Source organism: Zootermopsis nevadensis, unplaced genomic scaffold (genome assembly GCF_977971745.1).
Source record: "Zootermopsis nevadensis isolate Lab colony 2312 unplaced genomic scaffold, Znev_1.0 Znev_ptg000046l, whole genome shotgun sequence".
Taxonomy (NCBI): Eukaryota; Metazoa; Arthropoda; class Insecta; order Blattodea; family Termopsidae; genus Zootermopsis; species Zootermopsis nevadensis.
The window spans coordinates 1086871-1109881 of NW_028259178.1; the positions used below are offsets into that span (position 1 = coordinate 1086871).

The 23011-nt window shown below is 44.8% G+C and overlaps 1 protein-coding gene across 17 annotated transcripts in view; it reads left to right on the forward strand.

Moving 5' to 3' along the window:
* The window catches only part of kmr (pleckstrin homology domain-containing family A member kramer), a 144131-nt gene that overhangs the window by 36683 nt on the left and 84437 nt on the right, over window positions 1–23011 (forward strand). For 12 of the 17 annotated variants that reach the window (XM_087360747.1, XM_087360749.1, XM_087360742.1 and 9 more), the window contains 2 exons: window positions 13454–13519; window positions 18497–18557. In XM_087360747.1, coding sequence (XP_087216873.1) covers window positions 18543–18557 — 15 coding nt within the window. In that variant the 5' untranslated portion in view covers window positions 13454–13519; window positions 18497–18542. Of the gene's footprint in view, window positions 1–7024; window positions 7116–13453; window positions 13520–14687; window positions 15019–18496; window positions 18558–23011 lie in introns of those variants that run through there. The other 5 variants (XM_087360743.1, XM_087360744.1, XM_087360745.1 and 2 more) reach the window with 2 other exon arrangements.

Below are 23011 nucleotides of genomic sequence, written 5' to 3' on the forward strand. Positions count from 1 at the left end.
TCGAACTTCCCAGGTGTAAGGAAACGTGTTCGTCAGCATTTAGTAACGTGGGGAAGAACTTTTAAATCAAGTCGCTAGTTACGTATTCTCCTAACATAAAGAAATACAGGTAGCCCTCGATTTGCGCCGATTTTGAAACCAGAAAGTCAAAAATTACTATTATTTATAACGTTTTACAATGTATCTCGTACTGATTCTTATACTAAATCGTAATTCTTAAATCTCTGATTTTGAATAAAAGTTATAAATAAAGTCATCTCTGCAATTACGTAAGTTTCGTCAACGCGAATTTGCTCCAATGAGATCGATGAATCGGTAAAAGCTTTTTAATTTGCGAGTTTGCTCTTAAGCAATTTCATTCCTGGGGCTTTAAACTATCAAAGGACTAATTTAATCTCTGCGGAGGTCCCGGGGTCATTTTTACTACGCGATTTTCGATAGGTCGGCGTCTTACATGAACGCAACTATCGCATAAGAGCAGAGATGACTGTACACATCAATCACATGAAAGAATCGCGGGGACCAACGAATTGCCGATTGTAAGTGAACAAAATATATTTTTTAAATTCCCTTTATTTTATTGACTTTATTTCAGAGCTTTAAATGCAATTCCATTATATTACTCGTCAATGTTTGGGCGCTGGGAACGCGTATCATCGACTTCGCATTGATTTACGTTATAAAAGAGTTTCAATTTACGCCGATTCCGTTTACGCCGGCGTAAATCGAGGGCTGTCTGTACCCGTTCGGAGGCTAATTGAATTTAAAACTATTTTGTCCGTTTTCATCGTCTCTGAAGGTTTATTTATGTACGTTATCAATTGTCATTGTTATTACTAGCGGTGACTTCGGATATCGAATTCATTTGTCTTCTTGTCTGATCGTCACTTATCAGCGTTTCCTCGCCGCTTTGCAAAGCTGATTCTGCGATAACAAGGTTTGTGTGATCAATACGAGTAGGACCACGCATGTAAATAATTCGAGCAAGATTGAAAAATCTAGCGAGCTGGATGTTGACTAGTGACGTCAGAGTTTCACTGGGCGAGTGACCTTTGAACCCAACCCCACTCTTGGACTTTGCCGAAATATTATTTTACCCTTTGATAAATGTTGAGGGTTTGGACGAAAAGATATTTATTTTCAGCATATTTAATAAAATTAAAACGTTTGCACCGAAGTGGCGAGTGTTTTGTCCGGTGCGAAAGAGACCCTTTGAAGACGAAGATCGTGTGAATATTATTTACGAATTCAGTCCGTACCGCGAAGAAAACACTACACCTCACCATTACGAAAATCAGCTGGTTAACCCTTCGAAGCCGAAGCTCGTCTGAATATTATTTACGAATTCAGTCCGTACCGCGAAGAAAACACTTCACTTAACCATTAGAAGTCGAATCAGGCGGTACCACATAAGATTTAACAAAAGAACGTCCCGGCCAAAGCCTTAATGACTTCATTTACAGGGGGGAAAATGTAGAGACGAAAGATTTGAATTATTTGAGCTGCAAAATGGATCGCCGCGATCCTGACGGCAAAGCAGCGTGCGTTGTTACCTACGCATATTTTGCGTATGACGAAAAGTTTTGCTCAGAGACGTCGTGGTTTAGATTAACATTGAAGCGGTTTACAGTTCTTCGCAAAACGATGCAGGCTGGTCGACCACAGTTTACTCAAAAATATATTCAGAGGCGAGTGTTTGCCATAATCGAGGAACACGGTAACAAAGGACCTTCTTAAAATCGACACCCGCCAGATGTCCTTCGAGATTTATCGATTCGTAAGTTTCCATTACCCGCAGAAAACATGGCCGGTCGTAATGACAGAGATTCTCTGTTTTAGGTTATTTGAGTCTACCGGACGTGTTTCAAACATTTTGCTTTCCAAGTAGCATCTTTAAATAAGTCGCAAGCCGGCGGATGGGTGAAGAAGGTTTGCCAAGAAATATCCCCGTAGCGGGAAATTTCTCGATGTTGGGAACACTGTCCTTAATGCGTTCATCGACTGACGGGTTGAATTCGCTGTCTCTCCGTCATTTTTGGAGGCACGCAGTGACGAGAGATACCGAACGGCCTTTTCCTCTCCCCTCGCACTGTTACTTTCGAGTGTGTGAAGCCACGTCAGATGCAGTTCGCAAGGTCCAGCCTCCCCGCCCACATCAGTGTTTTGTTTATTCTTGCAACCAGACTCTTCGACTGTCATTGTCAAGCGAGGAATACATCCGGATGTTCATTTAATGGGGAAAGGAGATGCTGACTGTTCTTGAAGCGAGATCAAGGCCCTGGCATTTCTGACACAATCTGTACGAGGTGCGATCGGAAAGTTTCAAGACTGTGTCAATAGAGGGCGAACCGGATGTAGTACGAGCTTCTGCCGCTAGGGGGTGCGGCCTACATTCATAGTGAATCAGTGTGCCAGCCGGCATCATCGAATTAGCATTTGTTTCTTAGTTACGGGCGTTTTGGTAGTGCATTACACCGACCCTCCTGCGATTTCGGAATGGCGTGTGCATCAAATTTTGCCAAAGACTCGCCAAAACGGCTACGGAAACCTATGAAATGCTAAAGCAAGCATTTGGGGAGTCCGCAAACTTTTGTGTGGCATTCACGTTTTAAAAATGGCCGAACCTCTGTCGATGATGACGAGCGTTCTGGACGACCATCTTCGAGCACAACGCCCGAAAATTTTACGAAGATCGACGTCGTACCATCAACGACTTGTGCGACATTGTTGGGATAGGCTATGGGACCTGTCAGCTGATTCTAAAGGAAGAACTCCACATGCGACGCATCCTGTCTGAGGACCAGAAGCAGAATCGACTTCTCGTTTGTCAGGAGCTCAAAGATCTTGCAAGAACCGACTCCAACTTCCTTTCTAAGCTCCGTGTGACTTCTTCCTCTTCCCAAAGATGAAAATTCAGCTAAAGGGAAGGAGATTTGAGACGATAGAAGAGATTCAGGCAGAATCGCAGATGGTGCTTGACAGGCTGACAAAGAAAGATTTCCAGGGATGCTTCCAGGCTTGGCAGCGGCGTTGGGATCGTTGTGTTCACTCCCAGGGGAACTACTTCGAGGGTGATGGATGAATTTAATACCTGAGATAAGTGTACGGGTTTTTATAGGCGCAGTCTGGAAACTTTCCGATCGCACCTCGTACATATTCAATGTCAGTCGTGTGACATACATCCTTCTTTCGCGCAGGCGCTGTGGTTCGAAACTTCTCCACCCAGTTCTTTATGGCGTTGCGATCAGGAACCTTTCCGTGTCTTCCGGTGTTAAAATGCCGTCTGGAATATTCGTAGCGTTTCTATCACAGTCATAATTTTTTTTAAAATGTCCGTCTACACGGCGAACTCGTCCGTACCTGAACGCTGGAGTGTACCTGGCTTCACGCCCTCTAGAGGGTCGCGAGAGAACTACGTAAATCAGCGGACGTGCGTCGTTGGCTGTCAGTGGGCGTGGCGAGATTTCAGATTCTCACGGCGGCGAGTATGAAGGTGTGCGCCGCTTAGTGTGACAGTAGAAATTTTCCCGAGGTTTCGGAGGTGTTTTCTGCCTCCGTCATCAGGGCGATCATTCCGCAAGACGGTCATCTGTGCTTTTCACATCTTTCCGGATCCTCCTCCTTTATCTCAGAGGACGGGATTCGAACCCCGCCTTTCGCTTTTGACATGAAACAAGCAGGTAGATTGGAACAGTGACAACGCAAGGTAAATACAGGAACCCCCCTCCCTGTGATGATATTCCGATGATATTTTTATTTTAAAGTAGAATTTTACGATGGTACTTCATCATATTACGCAGATCTTTCATAAATTAATATGGTTATAGTACGAGTTCATGACTTTCTTGTTTATTTACTTTCATTATCCACGGCCGCGTTCCCGCATCCCCGTTAATCCCATATAAGATGAAGTTACGTCAAACGCGTGTCTCTAACTGGCCGCTGTTAAAAAATAGTTTCTTCTGTACGTCGGAATACGACCGGGTCGCTACCGGCGGTGTGAGGCGACGGCGAAGCTGTCAAGACAGTCAGTTGTCTGCCTTCGTGTCGGTCGGTTGACTCGTCTGTCAGCCAAGCGTGGACTCTACTCGGAATGTAGGGAATCGCGGAGGGAATCCAAGATGGCGGCTTGCTCTATTTAAAATCAGACCCCAAACAGAACCTGTTGGCTCACAAAACGGCGAAACTAATGGAATATTGAAGTTGATTTTACCGCTCGAAATTGGCGTGGCCGTAATTTCAACTGTTTTGTCGCTGGATGTCGCTGATTGGATGGAGCTTTATCTCCACGCCCCTCTGACTCATCGCACATTCCGAGGCACCTACGAATACTGTAGTACGCGTGGAAATTTACATTCAAGAGTGAATTAAGAGCAGATTCAATTCATTACGACTGTGTTTTTGCTGTCATCGAGTTCAGAACCTCTTGTCCGTCCGTCTGTTGTCTAAAAAGTTGCAGATGCAGTTGTGTGTCGACGGAAGACAAATTTGTACGCAAGTGCCCGTGATGTAGGCAGCCCGGTTGACAGGTGACGTTCCGCGCATGCGTAAACTCGCTGTTTGCGAGTGGAGAACATTGGTCTTTCGCGCAAAGATATTTCTCACGCGCGTTTGCTAATTTCCGCCGCTCAACTGTTCCTCGTATCTTCAATCATTTATTTATTTTGTTAATACTTTTTTATTATTTTATTATTATTGTAGTGATGCAAAGAATTGCCCGTGACTTTTGTGTCAAACCAGAACACGCCTGATGTTTTTCGTTCTGCTAGTAGTGTGCCACGTGACTTCTCAAGCTGCTTACGTCACAGGCATTTGGTTTACTGTCGAGGAATGTGCCAAAGGTTCTCTAAGCTGTATTATTGACCTGTGTTGCTGAAGGTCTTACGACGGCCCTTGGAGGCCTGCCAGGCGTCGAAAGATGCTACAAGAACGACATGAACCTTTTTTTACATAAAGACCGAGCCTCACGCTGGGATGAAATAGCAGAAGTAGTTGAATGGGAGGTGATAAAATGCGGTTCATTGTCCGAGGGCCGCGCCTGCGGCCCTCGGACCACGTGTTGACAGAAGCTCTCGGAGCTCGTAAGGTGTAGTTGCCATGGCACCCGCGAAACCGGACGCATCATCTGTTAGCTTTGAACTCTGACCTAAAGGAGCGCGGACAATTTACGGAATGTGGGCCAGAATAAATATCGCGAGTTCTAGCGTTTCAACTTTGACCTTTGGGTAAGCCGAAACGACGCTCCGCGTAGCTTAATTATGCATCCGTTACGGACCAGCCTCGATTACTTTGTTGATCTGGACACTTCTAGTGCGTCACACGGTTCGATTCCCGGCGGTGCCCGAATTTATAACTTGTGTTGGGCAAGGCCGTGGTCTAGGCAACACGGAGTTTTCCTCCGTGGCATCCCAACAATTACTCCATTCACACACAGAAGAAGGCAATGGCAAACCACTTCTGGATCATCTGCCAAGAACGTATATGAACAGGTCCCAGTCCGAGAAAAGGATGGAAGGATCCTGTTCATATGGACCTGTCGTCAGACAGAACACTAAATAAATAAACGAAAATAGTCACGTGATATAGTTTGTTGGAACTGATGAGTCCGTTTCTATTTTCAGAACGTATTACTCGATTTATCAACCAGATTATTTGCTGTCAATCTGTCGTTCTGACCTTGTTATCACTTCATTAATATTCTCTAGCATTTTGCTCAATTTTGGTACCAAATACTTCGCAGGTATCAACGAATAACCCCAAGGTCATGCCTCTTCATGGCGGACTATGGGCTTTGCCCTTCGTACCCGCGCACTACAGCGCCTAGTCTTATAATGTAACAGAAACGTTTCATAGAAATTCCAACGACGTAATCGTGTTGGGGGCACGTGACCTCACAGTCGCGGTATTTCGAGGTTCCGCTGTTTTTATGAACTCAGAAAGACGATGAAATTATCTCAGAATTGTGTTTTAGGACGACGAAAGTGTGTCTGGAAGGTAAATACCAGTAACATCTGGTTCTCTTCAGTATTAAAATGATCTCACCTGCTCACATGCAGATGCACCTTCTCCAATTTCCATGACTGCGTGCGTAGGTTACCAGGGATATTTTTTCTCTCTGATGTTACCTGCGTTCAGTCGTGAGGCTGATTTCAGATTAATCTACAACTGCGTTCCAGGACGTAGTATTTTTTTTATAGAATTATCATTTTAGTATTATCACCGGAAAATTTTCGCCGGATAACATTTCATGTCGCTGGCCTATTTGTGAATAATAATATAAATTATGCGATACAGATTAAAAAAATTATCGTGCGCCATCATTTTATTTTGTGTGGAAGGAAGTGAAAAGTGAACTCGAAGTTTCTCGTTTTCGTCGTGTTTAGGTCAGCAACGGGCTTAGGAGTGAATTGGTACCAGTGCTTTGTGGATTTATTCGGGATCGACACGGATATTTGTTTCCGCCTTCATTTTCGTGTGAATTGGACTGGAATGTTCCTCGGTCTGCTAGTCGTATCAGACGGAGTCCTCCGTGGCTGTAGTTGATTTTAAGCCATCGGCGTCTCTTGACGTTTGGAGCCCAAAACTATCAAAGATAATCACAAATTATCGAAAATTTGATTGTACGTTTGTCGTATATTCGCATTCATTTAGCGATAGAGCATGGACCAATCAACATATTTTTAAATATTGTCTCCTCAAATATCTTTCAAGTAATCTCTTCCTTCAGATGTTTCAGACGAAAGATTCGTGTGCGTGCTACGTGTACCACCCATCAGACGCGTCTTGATTTGATAACCTCAGTGTTATCTGTTGAAGGCCCGCGTTGACCCCTTTGGAAACCGCGGAACACCGCGTATAACTACGTCAGGAGTGTGTTCCGCTGTACGTGTCCAGAGCAAATGCGAAGTTTCGCTGAAGCGCACGTCGTCGGGACCAGAGACCAAGGAGATAGCGTATCTCAGCGGTACTGATTGTCAGCAGCTGCTCTCTAGCCAGTTCGCGTGTCCTTGCATTCGCCGACGGTGCGTGTTTCTTGCTTGCGTATCGAAGGGCTGGCCACTTTTGTGTTCTTGTTAATTTGTGGTTGTGTGACCTTGAATCCCAGCCTCCAGCGGGTAAGTCTGCATCCCAGTTTTTTTTTTCCCACCTGGGTTTAGCCTTCGGAGCTGTCTCAGGGTCTGTGGTTTGGAATCGGGCGAGGAAGGGCTTGTACATCCTCAGTGCTCGGTTGATCACGAATGTGCAGTGTGAGAACTTTCTTTGGACGGTGTCCATTGTCTGTATAGGAAATACATACTTGGTGTTTCGAAGGCTGGCTGTGTGGCCATCTTCAGGTAGCAGGAGGTGAATAAGGCCACTAAGGCAATAGAATCTTTCGTCAGGGACAAGAACCCGAGTCCCGTCAACTGATCCACAATCCTTAGTCGTCTCAGTCCATTCCATGACAACCGAAGAACACACTTCGTCGGCATTCGACAGCAGCCCCATCTTGTTTTGTCCCCAGTACTAAAGTCTCGAAAATTCATACTTCGTTGTATTTAAAATCTGTGTACGAATTTTGGGGTTTAGCTATAGAGTGGGCGAAATCCTAGATCTATTCCCCCATTAAATTATTTGAACAGGATCCTGCCTGCGTGAGACGTACTGCGCCCCTTGCTTCTTTCAGCCGTGGCCGAGTTAAATTACTCTTAAGTGACTGGCAGACTGTGGAAATGTATCCCAGATTCACATGCGACGACTACGTAATCCTGTATTTAACTTTCAGTTTTCCGAAACGCCACGTGGGTGGATTCTTAGACTCCGCCCCCCCTTGGAAATTTAATTTTCGATTTTATTTTTTATAATTTTAGCATTTGAACCGAAGACATTAGAAGCTTCGTGTCATATCAGTCCCATGGAATTTAAAAATGTTTCTGTTCTGTGCCGCAGTACAGTGGCGACGAAAGTTCTTTTGACAGAAAAAAAAAATCAAAAACAACAACAACAACAACTCCGTTTAACAACAGAAATTAGACGGCGTGAATTTGTGTTTTAATTATCATGTTTGTGTGGTATAAGCAGGAGGAAATTGGAAATGCACAAAGAAAGTTACGGTCAGGAAATTTCATGTGTACGAAAGTGATCAGATGATTCTACATAAGATCTTGGTGGATTAGCAGCGTAAAGTTCTGAACCGGTTTCACCTGCCAGTGGAACACTTAAATCGATGGAGCTACTCATGGGCGACAGTACGCCACCACGTTTTGTCAAATTTTACGTAAATACTTCAGCCAACAAAAATGTGTCAACTTAGTAGCAAGCCAAATTTATTTATGAATATTCTTATAAATCTCATTTGTATTAGCTTGTCTAAGTGCGTGAAATGCCTCGCTTTGTGGGAGCCGGCCGCGTTCGTGTTCTCTGCTTTGCCGGCTTAGTCAGAGGGGCCGGATGACGTGATCTCATTCACCCTCTGATGGAAGTTTTATGAAGCAGGAGTTCCTGTGGGCGACGAAGCTGTAATTTTGTTTGAGGACGTCTGTTGTTTCATCCAGGGTTTGATCCCGAACACTGCAAGATAATTACGACCATAAAAGGCAAATATTATTTAACTATAATCCGGTTTCATGGTTTGTTGTTTCTTACGTCCTTCTGGCACGAAAGTGTTCCGAGGTGTGGCCGCGACAGATGTTGACAGCGTTTAAAGCACAAGATTAGATAAGCCAAGGCAATTATACGAATTGATGTACTAAAAACATTTGGATTGCTCAGTAATCACGAAGGCGAAATGTGACTCCTAGTCGTGGAAACGCGCGACCTTTGCGTGTTTAATCCTCGTAATAAAATAATGAAATTGCTTGTTTATTAAACCTCTTGGTTCTTGTAAAGAATATAAAAGTACTTTTAACATTTTAAGTGACGTCTGTACTATTTACTGTACGAAAGCTCTATGAGTTGACGTCATTTCAGAAACAGACACAAGATGACTCTCATCTATGAGTTGACGTCATTTCAGAAACAGACACAAGATGACTCTCATCTATGAGTTGACGTCATTTCAGAAACAGACACAAGATGACTCTCATCTATGAGTTGACGTCATTTCAGAAACAGACACAAGATGACTCATCTATGAGTTAACGTCATTTCAGAAACAGACACAAGATGACTCTCATGTGCACTTGATGCTCGATCGATAAGAGGGCGTGACTGACATACCGACCGCTGATTGGTTGTTGCAAGACTCAGGGTGAGATTTGATCTCTGGATCACGGCTTGGCGAAAATGCATGGAGCGACAGGCAAAGAGGCCCTCGGCCCCGGACTGAGTAAAATACGAGGTGCGATCGGAAAGTTTCAAGACTGTGTCAATAGAGGGCGAACCGGATGTAGTACGAGCTTCTGCCTTTAGGGGGTGCGGCCTACATTCATAGTGAATCAGTGTGCCAGCCGGCATCATCGAATTAGCATTTGTTTCTTAGTTACGGGCGTTACACCGACCCTCCTGCGATTTCGGAATGGCGTGTGCATCAAATTTTGCCAAAGACTCGCCAAAACGGCTACGGAAACCTATGAAATGCTAAAGCAAGCATTTGGGGAGTCCGCAATGGGTCGTGCACAAACTTTTGTGTGGCATTCACGTTTTAAAAATGGCCGAACCTCTGTCGATGATGACGAGCGTTCTGGACGACCATCTTCGAGCACAACGCCCGAAAATGTTACGAAGATTCGGCAGGCCATTCACGAAGATCGACGTCGTACCGTCAACGACTTGTGCGACATTGTTGGGATAGGCTATGGGACCTGTCAGCTGATTCTAAAGGAAGAACTCCACATGCGACGCATCCTGTCTGAGGACCAGAAGCAGAATCGACTTGACTTCTCGTTTGTCAGGAGCTCAAAGATCTTGCAAGAACCGACCCCAACTTCCTTTCTAAGCTCCGTGTGACTTCTTCCTCTTCCCAAAGATGAAAGTTCAGCTAAAGGGAAGGAGATTTGAGACGATAGAAGAGATTCAGGCAGAATCGCAGATGGTGCTTGACAGGCTGACAAAGAAAGATTTCCAGGGATGCTTCCAGGCTTGGCAGCGGCGCTGGGATCGTTGTGTTCACTCCCAGGGGAACTACTTCGAGGGTGATGGATGAATTTAATACCTGAGATAAGTGTACGGGTTTTTATACGCGCAGTCTTGAAACTTTCCGATCGCACCTCGTAATGTTCAAGATGAAAGGAAGTTGACTAAATTTCGCTGGTTGTGGAATCGAAGTCAAATGAATGCCAATATCGCACACATTCATAACTGTCGAGGAACGTCACTGTTGCCAACTGCATGAAGAACACTGGCCATATTTCTTTCTGTCAAGTTCAACGCCGTACGTAGACGATGTTTCTAGCCTGCTCATCGCCTGTTTGTGGACTTGAGAAGGCTGACGTATGATTTAATTGCGATGAAAGTACTTCATTTTTTAAAAAAAAGTTTTATGGCACGTAAAGTCCGTACAGGCAAAGAGTTGTCTCATAAATTTGCTTTTAATGATGGTCTGAAGTAAGGAGATGCCTTGTCGCCGTGAAGAATATCCATGAAATCAAACCGAAAAGGGACTGAAATTGGGTGGGACACTGTCAGCTTCTGACTGATTTACTTTGAGAAAAAAACGAATTTAACGACGCTGTATCATATGCTAGCTGGTGCAGAGAAAACTAGACGTGTACGTATCTCGCCACCAGACTAAAGTCGAATTAATTTTATGGAAGTATCTAATTATAAGTCGTTTTGAAGACATGGGAAAATTTTAAGTGTTTTTGAAGCACACAACAAACGTAAAATTTGTATTCGCGAGGAGATTAAGAACACACAATTTCGGAAATACTTTTAACTAAGCAGTTTTAAAAGTTTCTTTAAAAAAATTCTAGTTAATTATCTAAAAATATACGAAGTGGCGGGGGGAGGCTGGGTAAAAACTCGATAATTTATATTGTTCTCATGTTGTTAGGCTAATTAAACCAGGACGCATGAGCACGCATGAAAAATTCTGAAGGAGAGGTGATGATATTAAAACGGATCTTGGAGATAAGTGTGGTTTGGTGGATTCGTATAGCTCAGGAAAGGTGTCGGCGAGGGGATCTTGAGACACTTACTGACTAGCTGAACGTTCTGTAAGCAGAGTACATCATGTAATTAGTTACTTAGTTATTAGGTTAGTGCCGGACTGACGGACAGCTGTCCAACTAACCAATTTACAAACTATGTTATTAACTAACGAGTCCCTTCTTAAGTATGTGTTCACATCCTCTAGTTAACAACAAACTCCTTAGTTTCTGGAATCATCAATTATATTTGCAGTTGTTTCGGATTACGACAGCAGTGGACCATCCTTGGGCGTTCTTTGCAGCGGGCATTTACAGGCATTACAACCGCATTGTTCGATAGTTCCCACTTTGGCCACCAGATTGCAACATCTCAATGTTCACCTCACGAATTTCCTCTTCCGTAATTTTGTGGGATATTCGAAAGTATGGTTTGAGATCGTGCAGAACGCCATAACGTCCGCATGAAATTTCATCTAAATTCGTCCAGTGGTCCTCTAGCACAGTGGTTTTCAACATGGGGTACGCGAAGACATCTTAGGGGGTACGTGAGATTTTAAAAAAAAAAATTATTTTATGATAAACACTGAATAATCAGTAAAGTAATTTATTTAATTGATTTTAGATGTAGATTATATACTATGTATAACTTGAATTATACACCAACAACTTTGGGGGTACAAATTTGAAGAGAAATTATATCTGGGGGTTTAATTTTAATTATTTATTTAGTGTTCTGTCTGACGACAGGTCCATATGAACAGGATCCTTCCATCCTTTTCTCGGACTGGGACCTGTTCATATACGTTCTTGGCAGATGATCCAGAAGTGGTTTGCCATTGCCTTCTTCTGTGTGTGAATGGAGTAATTGTTGGGATGCCACGGAGGAAAACTCCGTGTTGCCTAGACCACGGCCTTGCCCAACACAAGTTATAAATTCGGGCACCGCCGGCAATCGAACCCGAGACCCCAGGATTACAAGGCCAGCGTTCTAACCGCTAGACCACCTCATCTTATTATTATTTAGTGTTCTGTCTGACGACAGGTCCATATGAACGGGATCCTTCCATCCTTTTCTCGGACTGGGACCTGTTCATATACGTTCTTGGCAGATGATCCAGAAGTGGTTTGCCATTGCCTTCTTCTGTGTGTGAATGGAGTAATTGTTGGGATGCCACGGAGGAAAACTCCGCGTTGCCTAGACCATTTAAACACTGCCCTGATTCCGCTGTCTATTGTCCGTATCTTCTGTTCTGTTTCCTTGAAGATGTTTCCAAATGTCTTATTGTGGTTGACATTTGTTCTCAATATAATGTGGTTATGTCACGGATGTTTGAGCCAGTGATATTTTAATGTCATGTTCAGTCCAACATGTATTTCCTTTACGTCGACGCAATAACTGTTTAATACTAAGACCTCCTTCATTCTTCTCTGCACACATAAGAAAACACACACGTGGAAAATGGCAGTTCACAGATTAAACATTTAAGGAGCGTTCCTGGAGATTCATTTATTAACATGTACCGATATCAGACTATTTTAAGAAACAAAATGAGTAAGATTTGTGAGTTGGTGTGTAGCGTAAAAAGTATTCGAAATGTATAATTATCATACGAATAATCAAATAAGTATTCATACTCTTAAATAACGATAGTCTATCAGTACAGTACGTCCAGTACTTGTATAGACTTTTCCGATGCACTCCCGTAATAACGCGGTTTCTCTATAACGCGGGTTTACCGCTGTCACCCGCGTTATAGCGGTGTTGTACTGTATTTGAAAATGACTGTTTTGAAACATTTGGTTCTTTAACACTTACAGTCATTCTAAAGTTGGCATTAATATTCTTTTTTTCAGTGACGCAAATGCAAGTGATCTCTACTGGAACGAACAAATGAGCTGATTGGCTGAATGAATCACAATGCTTAACTATTCAGTGTAGAATTGGACCGCTATTAAGTAAAGAATGATCGTATCTTCTGACCAGTGATGTCCAGACGTGACACTTTTCAAAGATGTATTGAAATGATCACCAAATTTTGTGGAAGGAAATTGCGTAAATCTGGCCGATTGGCCAATCTCGTCATCTGCCTTGAAGAATTTAGCAATGGCTTTGGCAGATTTTTTTTATACGAAAAATTCTCCCTGAAATTTGTGTAGTAAATTTGTTCAGATTCGTCGTGAAATGTTTGCCAACGTTTGCCTGTGGGAAGGTTTGACAAATGTAAATTTCGAGTCTGCAGTTTAAGTTTCTGTGAACTATTTTTACGAATAAATGTTTCTGGTTTCTATGTTCTAGAGTCCCCTTGGATCTCGTCATAACCGACTTTGACTGTTTGTTGTCAAGTGTCACAAACTTAACAGTGATTTAATTGTTCTGGTTGCAGTAACCCAGGAGGGGGCGCTGCCCCGAGCAGCCGGGATGTTCAAGATGACCACCAGCTGCATGACAGGTAAGTGACGTCAGCCACAAGCACTTATTACCTTCCGTCTCACCAGTTCCTCGAGCAGCCGGTACAAAGGGTCTGGGGCTTACCTGGTCGGCGCACTTCAACCAGGCCAAGTCCGCTCCTTAAGGCTTTGACCGGGATGTTCTTTTGTTAAATCTTATGTGGTACCGCCTGATTCGACTTCTAATGGTTAAGTGAAGTGTTTTCTTCGCGGTACGGACTGAATTCGTAAATATTATGAAGACGAGCTTCGGCTTCAAAGGGTTAATAGGAGAGTGGCCTGTCCATCAGGAACGGTGTGCTGCTCTATAAGCAGCTCATCTGTCCCATGATCTGGAGGTCAGTTGCCCGAAGCCACGTCCGGAAGCTGCAAGTTCTGCAATCCAAGTGTCTTCGCGTTGCCTTGGTAACCACATCTGAGCACTGACTGAGAGATTTGACTCGAGGTTAGCTGGTGTGGGGAACCCCTGAGTCCGGCAACTCGGGAGGCTGTCGGAGGTCACCCAAGGCCAACCGAGGGGCACTGATGGTTATCAGGCCAGCCGAGGCTGTCCCCAAAAGACGGCCAAGTCGGCTACCCTGACTGAGGTTTTCCGTGTTCTTCCTCAGTTGTAAGGCGAATGCCACCTTACACGACCGTGAAGGCCTTTGGCTGAGGCCTCAAGCGACTCCAAGAATTTCCTTCCTCGGTGACTCCCATCTCTCCCCGAGACTGAAGGAAGTCTCAGGGGACACCCACCACTTCCTACGCCTAACACGTGGTCCCGTCTACTGTCGTGATGGGCCCACGAAACGATCTGAAGCTTGGCGGGACTGTGGACCGCAGGGGTGATTATGTTGATATAAAGTTACGTTTTAATGAAATTTCTTTTAGATTTGCTCGAACCTCGCGACTGACATGCGCAGTTCGTGCCCTGAAATATCATCACCGACTAACGAAAATTAAGGGTGTAATGAGGGAGGGGACGATTTAAATTTTGTTTCAGTCTAAATTTTGCAAACAATTTTACGAACTCACGTTCTTTTTTCACCTGCAGGAAGAATCTTACAGCTTAATAGCAGAAAGGCGCGCTGAGTGACGTCATGCCGCCGGTGGCGCCACCCCCTCCCCCCACTCCGACGCGTTTGCCCCACATTTCTCGTCAGTTTCGCTGTCAGTAGCAGTCGATCGTCCGGGTGGGACGGACGCGCGTTCGAGGTCGGGTGCTGGCGGTGTGACGCGCATGGTCGTTTGCCTCTTGGGCGCAAATGCCCGGCCAGCCGGCGCCAAGTATGTTTCGTATTCTTTGAACTCCTCCTGGCTTATTTTTAATATCGAGATAACATTTTATCGATGTAGAAATGTCGATAGTTCGCCGACGCCATGTGAACGAGTGTTACACGTGAATTTAAGTCCAAAACCAAGGCAAGACAATGTGATGTGGATTGGGGCGAAGCCAGAGTTTGGCCTGACGGGAGACTACATTCGCCATGTTTACGTGTTTGTGGCATTGCTGGTCATGGTACGTAAGTTTGTGATAGTAGCGATTACAGATGTTTTTGGAACGTCGTGGTTCCGGCTAGAGACGTCTTGACTGCAAATCCTGTCTCTCATTTAGATGACTTAGGCTGTAATTTTGTTTCGGATTGTCCTCTGTCGTAAAACGGAGTACGAAAAGTAGTGTATGTGTGTTACATTTATGCTGGGGGCCGTAATTACCATCTCTTAATCTCTGAATTAACACGTCTGTGTGTGTGACGAGACTAGAAAACTGAAATTGTGATCCAAACAGATGCCACGACGTCATCGTCTCATTCACACACACACAAAAGAGCGATTATCGGTCCATTTGACGCGTTCACTTATGAATCTTCAGCAGAAAGCCGGGAATTTGCAGTTAACGTTGAACTTTATCAGTGGACGATGTGTGGGTTCTTGGTCATGGCTCGTGGTGAACGTTGAACGGTTTGCCCTTTGCTGACCGTCACCGCAGCTCACACGAGGGTCTTCAACTCGCAAGAAAGTTCTAGACTTTCCAAGCATCGACAGGCCGACGAAGGATTAACATAGAACATTCCTGGGGTGAGGCGAGCCATTCGAATTTAATCTTTACACAACTAACGCGTTACAGATTAGCTGTTGGACCCGTGGCCTGAGTCCAGGCGCAGTCATCCTCTTAGATTGCTTGCAGTTTTGCGTATCGTGAGTGTGGTCAGTGCTGTTGTCGCTTTGTTAGGGTAGAATTTTTATTTGTCTTTGAATACGTTAAATTTGTCGGAAACAAAATGGAAGATTTGCGTAATTCCCATGTCTTTAAACAGTTTATTAAAAGCTAAATTTATTGTACTCATATTTTTATGTTGTCTTTAAAAATCTGTGCTCCTCCCCCTAATATTGTCAGGGTGATTAAGTCGAGAAGAATGAGACTGGCTGGGCATGTAGCACGCATGGATGGGACAATAGGTGTGCACCTGGGAAGCCTGAGGGGAAGAGACCGCTGGGGAGACCTAGACGTAGATGGGAGGATAATCTCAGGCGGGATCTATGGGAGATAGGAGTTGAAGGAGACTGGATTTTGTTGGCCCAGGACAGGGACCGGTGGAGGGCTTTGGTTAATTCGGTGATGAACCTTCGGGTTCGGTAAGCCATCTGGTTGGTTGGGTCCACTATTTGGGAAGCCTGAGGGGAAGAGACCTCTGGGGAGACCTAGACGTAGATGGGAGGATAATCTCAGGCGGAATCTATGGGAGATAGGAGTTGAAGGAGACAGGGTCCGGTGGAGGGCTTTGGTTAGTTCGGTGATGAACCTTCGGGTTCCGTAAGCCATCTGCTTGGTTGGGTCCACTGTTTGGGAAGCCTGAGGGGAAGAGACCTCTGGGGAGACCTAGACGTAGATGGGAGGATAATCTCAGGCGGAATCTATGGGAGATAGGAGTTGAAGGAGACAGGGTCCGGTGGAGGGCTTTGGTTAGTTCGGTGATGAACCTTCGGGTTCCGTAAGCCATCTGCTTGGTTGGGTCCACTGTTTGGGAAGCCTGAGGGGAAGAGACCTCTGGGGAGACCTAGACGTAGATGGGAGGATAATCTCAGGCGGAATCTATGGGAGATAGGAGTTGAAGGAGACAGGGTCCGGTGGAGGGCTTTGGTTAGTTCGGTGATGAACCTTCGGGTTCGGTAAGCCATCTGCTTGGTTAGTTGGTTAGTTAGTTCTTTATACCATGGATCGGAAACTTAGGTATAGGCGTTATGTGGCCGCCGTGTTGTTGTGTTACAATGCAGGGGAAAACGTCATTCAAAAGCGTTTCATATTTCGTAGGATCTGTTGCTATAGTTTATCCTAGTACCGCACATAAAGTGTCGCTAGTGTCGCTCCCGCCTCACAACTTCCGCCGTGTTGTGATTTTTAGGTTATGGTAGTCTGAAGTGGTATAACGATAAGATTAAATTTCATGAACCCGTTTAGTAAACAAGGCAGTGGACTTTCGGATTCCACAAATTACAGGCTTTCTTTGACTGCGTGAGCGTCTATACGCTTCTGAAGAGATATTTTACTTCAAGTGGAATGGGAACTAATGTCGTACGACGTACGTACAGAAAGCGTGGTTTTTGGTAAATTGTTAAACACGAAAGCAGGAAGTTAGTCGTTGATTTGTAAGTTCTTTTGGCTGTAGTTACATGTATGACCTGGTTGTTCTGGTAGCAGCACCTGTCTTCTGGACGAAGTACCTTAACGTGTGCTATAAAATGCGAGTTGTGATGATAATAATAGATTATCTTTGACTGTTGACACCAGCAGGAATGGATACTGAAAGGCAAGGCCATATAAAGAAATAAGACAATAACAGGGCACAAATACATCGAATATTAAAAACGACAGACTCAGGAGAACAGTGTAAGAGTACATCATTAAACAACTGAATTAACTGGTTTCGGATGTCGTCACAGATGCGCTGTCAGCGAGCGCAGATCTCTCGGAAGCCACAGATTCTCGCCTTGACACACGGAACTACGGTAAATGTCGCTCGCGGTTGGTACCACTGACACTTCAAATCCGCAGTTGGCAAGGGAGTGCTGTGCGTTCGTGTTTTGTTTTTACATGAAGATGGGGAAGAACGGGGCAAGGACAAAAGAAAGACAGGATGCGGGCGAAGAATAATAACTGAAGGAATAAGAAATAGACAGAAGTTCAAATTACGAGGCGCGTCCACAAAGTAAGTTTCCCCGGGGCCGTTTACAGAAACAAAACACAATTTCATGGAAATATTTATTGCAACAGATACAGCAAGTGTCCAGCTATTTTTCAACATATTCGCCACCGGAATTGAGACATTTGTCATACCGTGGGACCAACTTTTGAATACCTGTGTCGTAGAAGTCTGCCGCCTGGGATTGGAACCACTGTGTGACAACCATCTCCGCCTCTCTGTCATTCTCAAAACGCTGACGCTGACCGGACAGGAATTTCTTGAGGTGTAGGAAAAGATGGAAATCACTGGGAGCGAGGTCCGGGCTGTAGGGTGAATGATTAAACACCTCCCAGCTGAACTCCTGCAGGAGACTTGCTGTCCGTCGAGCCGTGTGCGGCCTAGCGTCATCACTGACCGCACCTTACAGTCGGCGGGAGCTGGAATAAGAACCTCCATCTTCAACGGCTGCAACGATGCTACTGTGAGAACGCGGGAGGTGCCGTTAGTGCATGCGCCATGCTACGTCATTGCTCTATCACGTACGCACAGTCGCTTCGCGCAATATAAGGTTTGCTAGCTGTGGGACGAGTGGGAAACTTACTTTGTGGACGCGCCTCGTAATTAAGCCTTCCGGAAGTTGTATAGATGTCACTACTATCGCCATGTCTTCCGGTTTTACTGTAACCTGGGGCGACTGTTAATTGAACATGCAGTGGAAATTATTTCAATCTCGAAGTTAAAGTTTACTAATTTGTTCAACCACCAATCATGTAATTCCCGTTCATACTACAAAAAGTAATATTTTGTTTTCAGGTTGGATCCACCGGTGACACGCCCTCTAACCTGCTCTGTTGTTACTATGGAAACCAAGAAGGTAAGTTATCCCTTTTCTGTTACGAATAAGTGAGAGTCCTGCGCAGGCGCAAGGCATCGTCCCTTGCTAGGTTGATCCATTCCCGCGCGCGAAAAGCGCATTGCTGGAAATGGTGAACGGAGCCTTATGACTGGGACGGGAATTGTTGCCTTGGTCAAGCCTTCGCGCCTTGGGCGAAAATAGTACGTGGTGCGGGGCGATGTCGTAGTAAGACGGGAATTTCGGGAATAACAACGGAAATAAATATGTATAAAGGAAATCTTTGAACTCCACCGACGTTTTTACGCGAAAGAAACCCGTGGCATTTTTCCTTAGGGACAAAAGTTACGGACAAGACATGCAAATGGCTTAACGTGTTCATAATCCAGCGGTATTTATTTATGAACGAACTGCGTAATATGATTAAGTATCATCGGAAAATATAGCATTAAAGTGAAATATCCACGTAAAATTCTGCTTTAAAATAAAAATATCATCGGAAAGTCAGCCCAACTGATGCAGAGATCAATTTTTAATATTTTTACCATCCAGTTTCGCGGCCTTGGAACTTTTCTTTCCTTGGTTATCAGCTTTAAATTTACGTTCCGACTCCATAATGCCGCCCGAGAGGCAATGTCGTAAACAATAAGAAGCAAGTTGTCATGGTAACAGCGTCAGTGAGACTGAGACAACGCGGATTACGCGCAGTTTGAGGGGGTGACAGATGAGCTGAATATCAATTTTACTCTCACGCACTCTGAATGGCACAAATACACACGCAAAAGGTAAGCAGTCTTTCATGGCACTACGACGTGTTTCGCAGACCGAATCGATTATTTACGCTTTGGGCAAATAATTATATTTATTTTTACGCGTTAGAGAAATCTACCTCTAAGGAGGGTTTACTTTATGTATTTCCCATCTTGCACACTCGTTCTACTTGGCCAGACCACTCGAATGTTACGTATTTATAGTAGATCCAAAGCCTCGGGTTAGTTTAGGTTAGGTTAGGTTAGCTTAGGTTGGGTTAGGTTAGTTTAGGTTTGGTTAGGTGAGGTTGGGTTAGGTTAGGTTAGATTAGGTTATGTTAGATTAGGTTAGTTTAGGCTAGGTTAGGTTTGGTTAGGTTAGGTTACGTGAGGTTAGTTTAGGTGAGGTTAGGTTAGTTTAGGTTAGGTTAGGTTAGGTTTGGTTTGGTTAGGTTACGTTACGTTAGGTTTATTTAGGTTAGGTGAGGTTGGGTTAGGTTAGGTTAGATTAGGTTAGGTTAGATTAGGTTAGTTTAGGCTAGGTTAGGTTTGGTTAGGTTACGTTACGTTAGGTTTATTTAGGTTAGGTTAGGTTGTGTTAGGTTAGGTTAGGTTGGGTTGGGTTAGGTTGTTAGGTTAGGTTAGGTTGGGTTGGGTTAGGTTAGTTTAGGTTTGGTTAGGTGAGGTTGGGTTAGGTTAGGTTAGATTAGATTAGGTTATGTTAGATTAGGTTAGGTTAGTTTAGGCTAGGTTAGGTTTGGTTAGGTTAGGTTACGTGAGGTTAGTTTAGGTGAGGTTAGGTTAGGTTAGGTAAGGTTAGGTTAGGTTAGGTTAGGTTTGGTTAGGTTACGTTAGGTTTATTTAGGTTAGGTGAGGTTGGGTTAGGTTAGGTTAGTTTAGGGTAGTTTAGGTTAGTTTAGGTTAGGTTAGGTTCCCCTTACTCTCTGGCGTCTGTCCACAATCTTTGCATTAATCTGGATTTCGATACGGCACTTATACCGCTTTTGCATTTGCGTTCCGCTCGTCTCCCGCTCAGACTGGAGCAAGACAGAGACGGCCTGACGCTGTGGAATCCAAAGCTGGAGGCCGCTCCATGCGAATTCGCTCCAGAACTGAAGACGTGGGGCACAAACGCCACATTTGTACCGTGCGTTTGCGATGAGTTGAGTGACACTGCCCATTTGATATGGAAGAGACGGTGAAGATGTTGACAGGGAAAGGCGAATTATTAACACTACTGGGCTGACGTGGGTCTGAACCCGGCACTCCGGTGTGGCGCTGTTGACTTCCTGAGCAACGGCGTTGTCGCCCGGCCCCTTGATCTGGATTTATGATGATTTAGGAGTAGTGACGTCAGTGCTGCCAGGAATTGTCCTGACTACGTCAGCGGTGCAGTTGTCGAGGGAATTTGAGGGCAGTGGATCGTTTCAGTTTTATTGAAACAGGAAATTACATGTGGGAAGTGACACGGCATCTTTCTCCAAGGGCCGGATCCTTAACTCCATCTTCACAACTGTAATAAGCCAGGGTAGCCGGGATAGACGATCTTGAGTTCGATTCTCGGCTCTTCGCTTGACACAGCCGTAAGAGACGTTTGAGGGTCCGACCTAGTATTCTGTCCAGCGCGTACTGAGATTTTGCAAGAGGGTAAGGCGGCCAGAGCGTGAGGCTACCATTTGCGTCTATAGAGTATCGAGATTAACGCCTTAAGTGGGATGACCTCGTATATGTACGCTCAATCGAGTGTTCTGCCATCTAGTGTAATTTTTTTTAACTCAGTGGTGCACTGAGACTTGAATGGCAAGGGAGAAATAGGCAACCGCGCATGACAGAAAAGTATTTTTCTTTTGGTATAATGATTTTCTCGCAACTAATTTGATGGAATTGTAGATTATTTGTTGGACTTCGTGATCAGTAGGTTTCGCAAGACACCAAGAAGAATTTATCGCGAATTTCTCCTCTAAATCTAATGGAAATAACGGGAAAGCAAGTGATAAATATTTTAATGCGACGAAATTGTTAATAAAATTGATAAAAATTTAAAGAACATGAAATTTTTTATTTCCTTGTCAACTAGATATGTATTGCCCGTAATATATTAAAAAATTCACCATTATATTTAATAAAATAAGAAAGCCCCAAACATGTGATGCAGGGGTTAATTCATAGGGGAACACCAAAAGAGAGTTCGTCACAACTGCAAGGCGGGGTAGTCGGATAGGCTGCAGTACCAACAGAAGTCGCACGTCAGTGTTGCCAACGCGTCTGTCGCGTATTGTGACTCGTAGATCGTTTTAGAGATGCGTCGCGACGCCTCTGCCCGGTTCCACTACCGGGACCAAGTTTGCGAACTGAAGCTTCTGCCGAGAATCAATACGAAACGAGGCAACTGGGCGGAGGACAGGTCATGCGAGGTCACGGGCGGGAGGTGGCATTGCTCTCTCGTCGCGGTCCTCGGAATATAACTGACAAACAAACAAACAAACAAACTTACTGGCTTCGTTCCTGACGGAGACTTCGGGGTGGTAAAGCCCGTGTGATCGACCCCGAGGCAGAGCGACTCGGCGCAGATACACCGAGTCTTGTTAATGCCGGCTCGCGTTGGACGGGGGTGTTAGATGATTCTTAAGGCTCCGTTTCGCATCCAAGTAATTTTGTTTGGATTTACAAATGATATGGAAAAGGTGCTCTGTTCTTCCCCGTCTGCCCTGTTCCATGTTCCGTGTTCCTTGTTCCATGTTCCTTGTCTGTTCCATGTGTTCCTTGTCTGTTCCATGTTCCGTGTGTTCCTTGTCTGTGTTCCGTGTTCCTTGTCTGTTCCGCGTGTTCCTAGTCTGTTCCGCGTGTTCCTTGTCTGTTCCGTGTGTTCCTTGTCTATGTTCCGTGTTCCTTGTCTGTGTTCCATGTTCCGTGTTCCTTGTCTGTGTTCCGTGTTCCTTGTCTGTTCCATGTTCCGTGTTCCTTGTCTGTGTTCCATGTTCCGTGTTCCTTGTCTGTGTTCCGTGTGTTCCTTGTCTGTGTTCCGTGTTCCTTGTCTGTGTTCCATGTTCCGTGTTCCTTGTCTGTGTTCCGTGTTCCTTGTCTGTTCCATGTTCCGTGTTCCTTGTCTGTGTTCCATGTTCCGTGTTCCTTGTCTGTGTTCCGTGTGTTCCTTGTCTATGTTCCGTGTTCCTTGTCTGTGTTCCATGTTCCGTGTGTTCCTTGTCTGTGTTCCGTGTTCCTTGTCTGTTCCATGTTCCGTGTTCCTTGTCTGTGTTCCATGTTCCGTGTTCCTTGTCTGTGTTCCGTGTGTTCCTTGTCTATGTTCCGTGTTCCTTGTCTGTGTTCCATGTTCCGTGTTCCTTGTCTGTGTTCCGTGTTCCTTGTCTGTTCCATGTTCCGTGTTCCTTGTCTGTGTTCCATGTTCCGTGTTCCTTGTCTGTGTTCCGTGTGTTCCTTGTCTGTGTTCCGTGTTCCTTGTCTGTGTTCCATGTTCCGTGTGTTCCTTGTCTGTGTTCCGTGTGTTCCTTGTCTATGTTCCGTGTGTTCCTTGTCTGTGTTCCATGTTCCGTGTTCCTTGTCTGTGTTCCGTGTGTTCCTTGTCTATGTTCCGTGTGTTCCTTGTCTATGTTCCATGTTCCGTGTTCCTTGTCTGTGTTCCGTGTGTTCCTTGTCTGTGTTCCGTGTTCCTTGTCTGTGTTCCATGTTCCGTGTGTTCCTTGTCTGTGTTCCGTGTGTTCCTTGTCT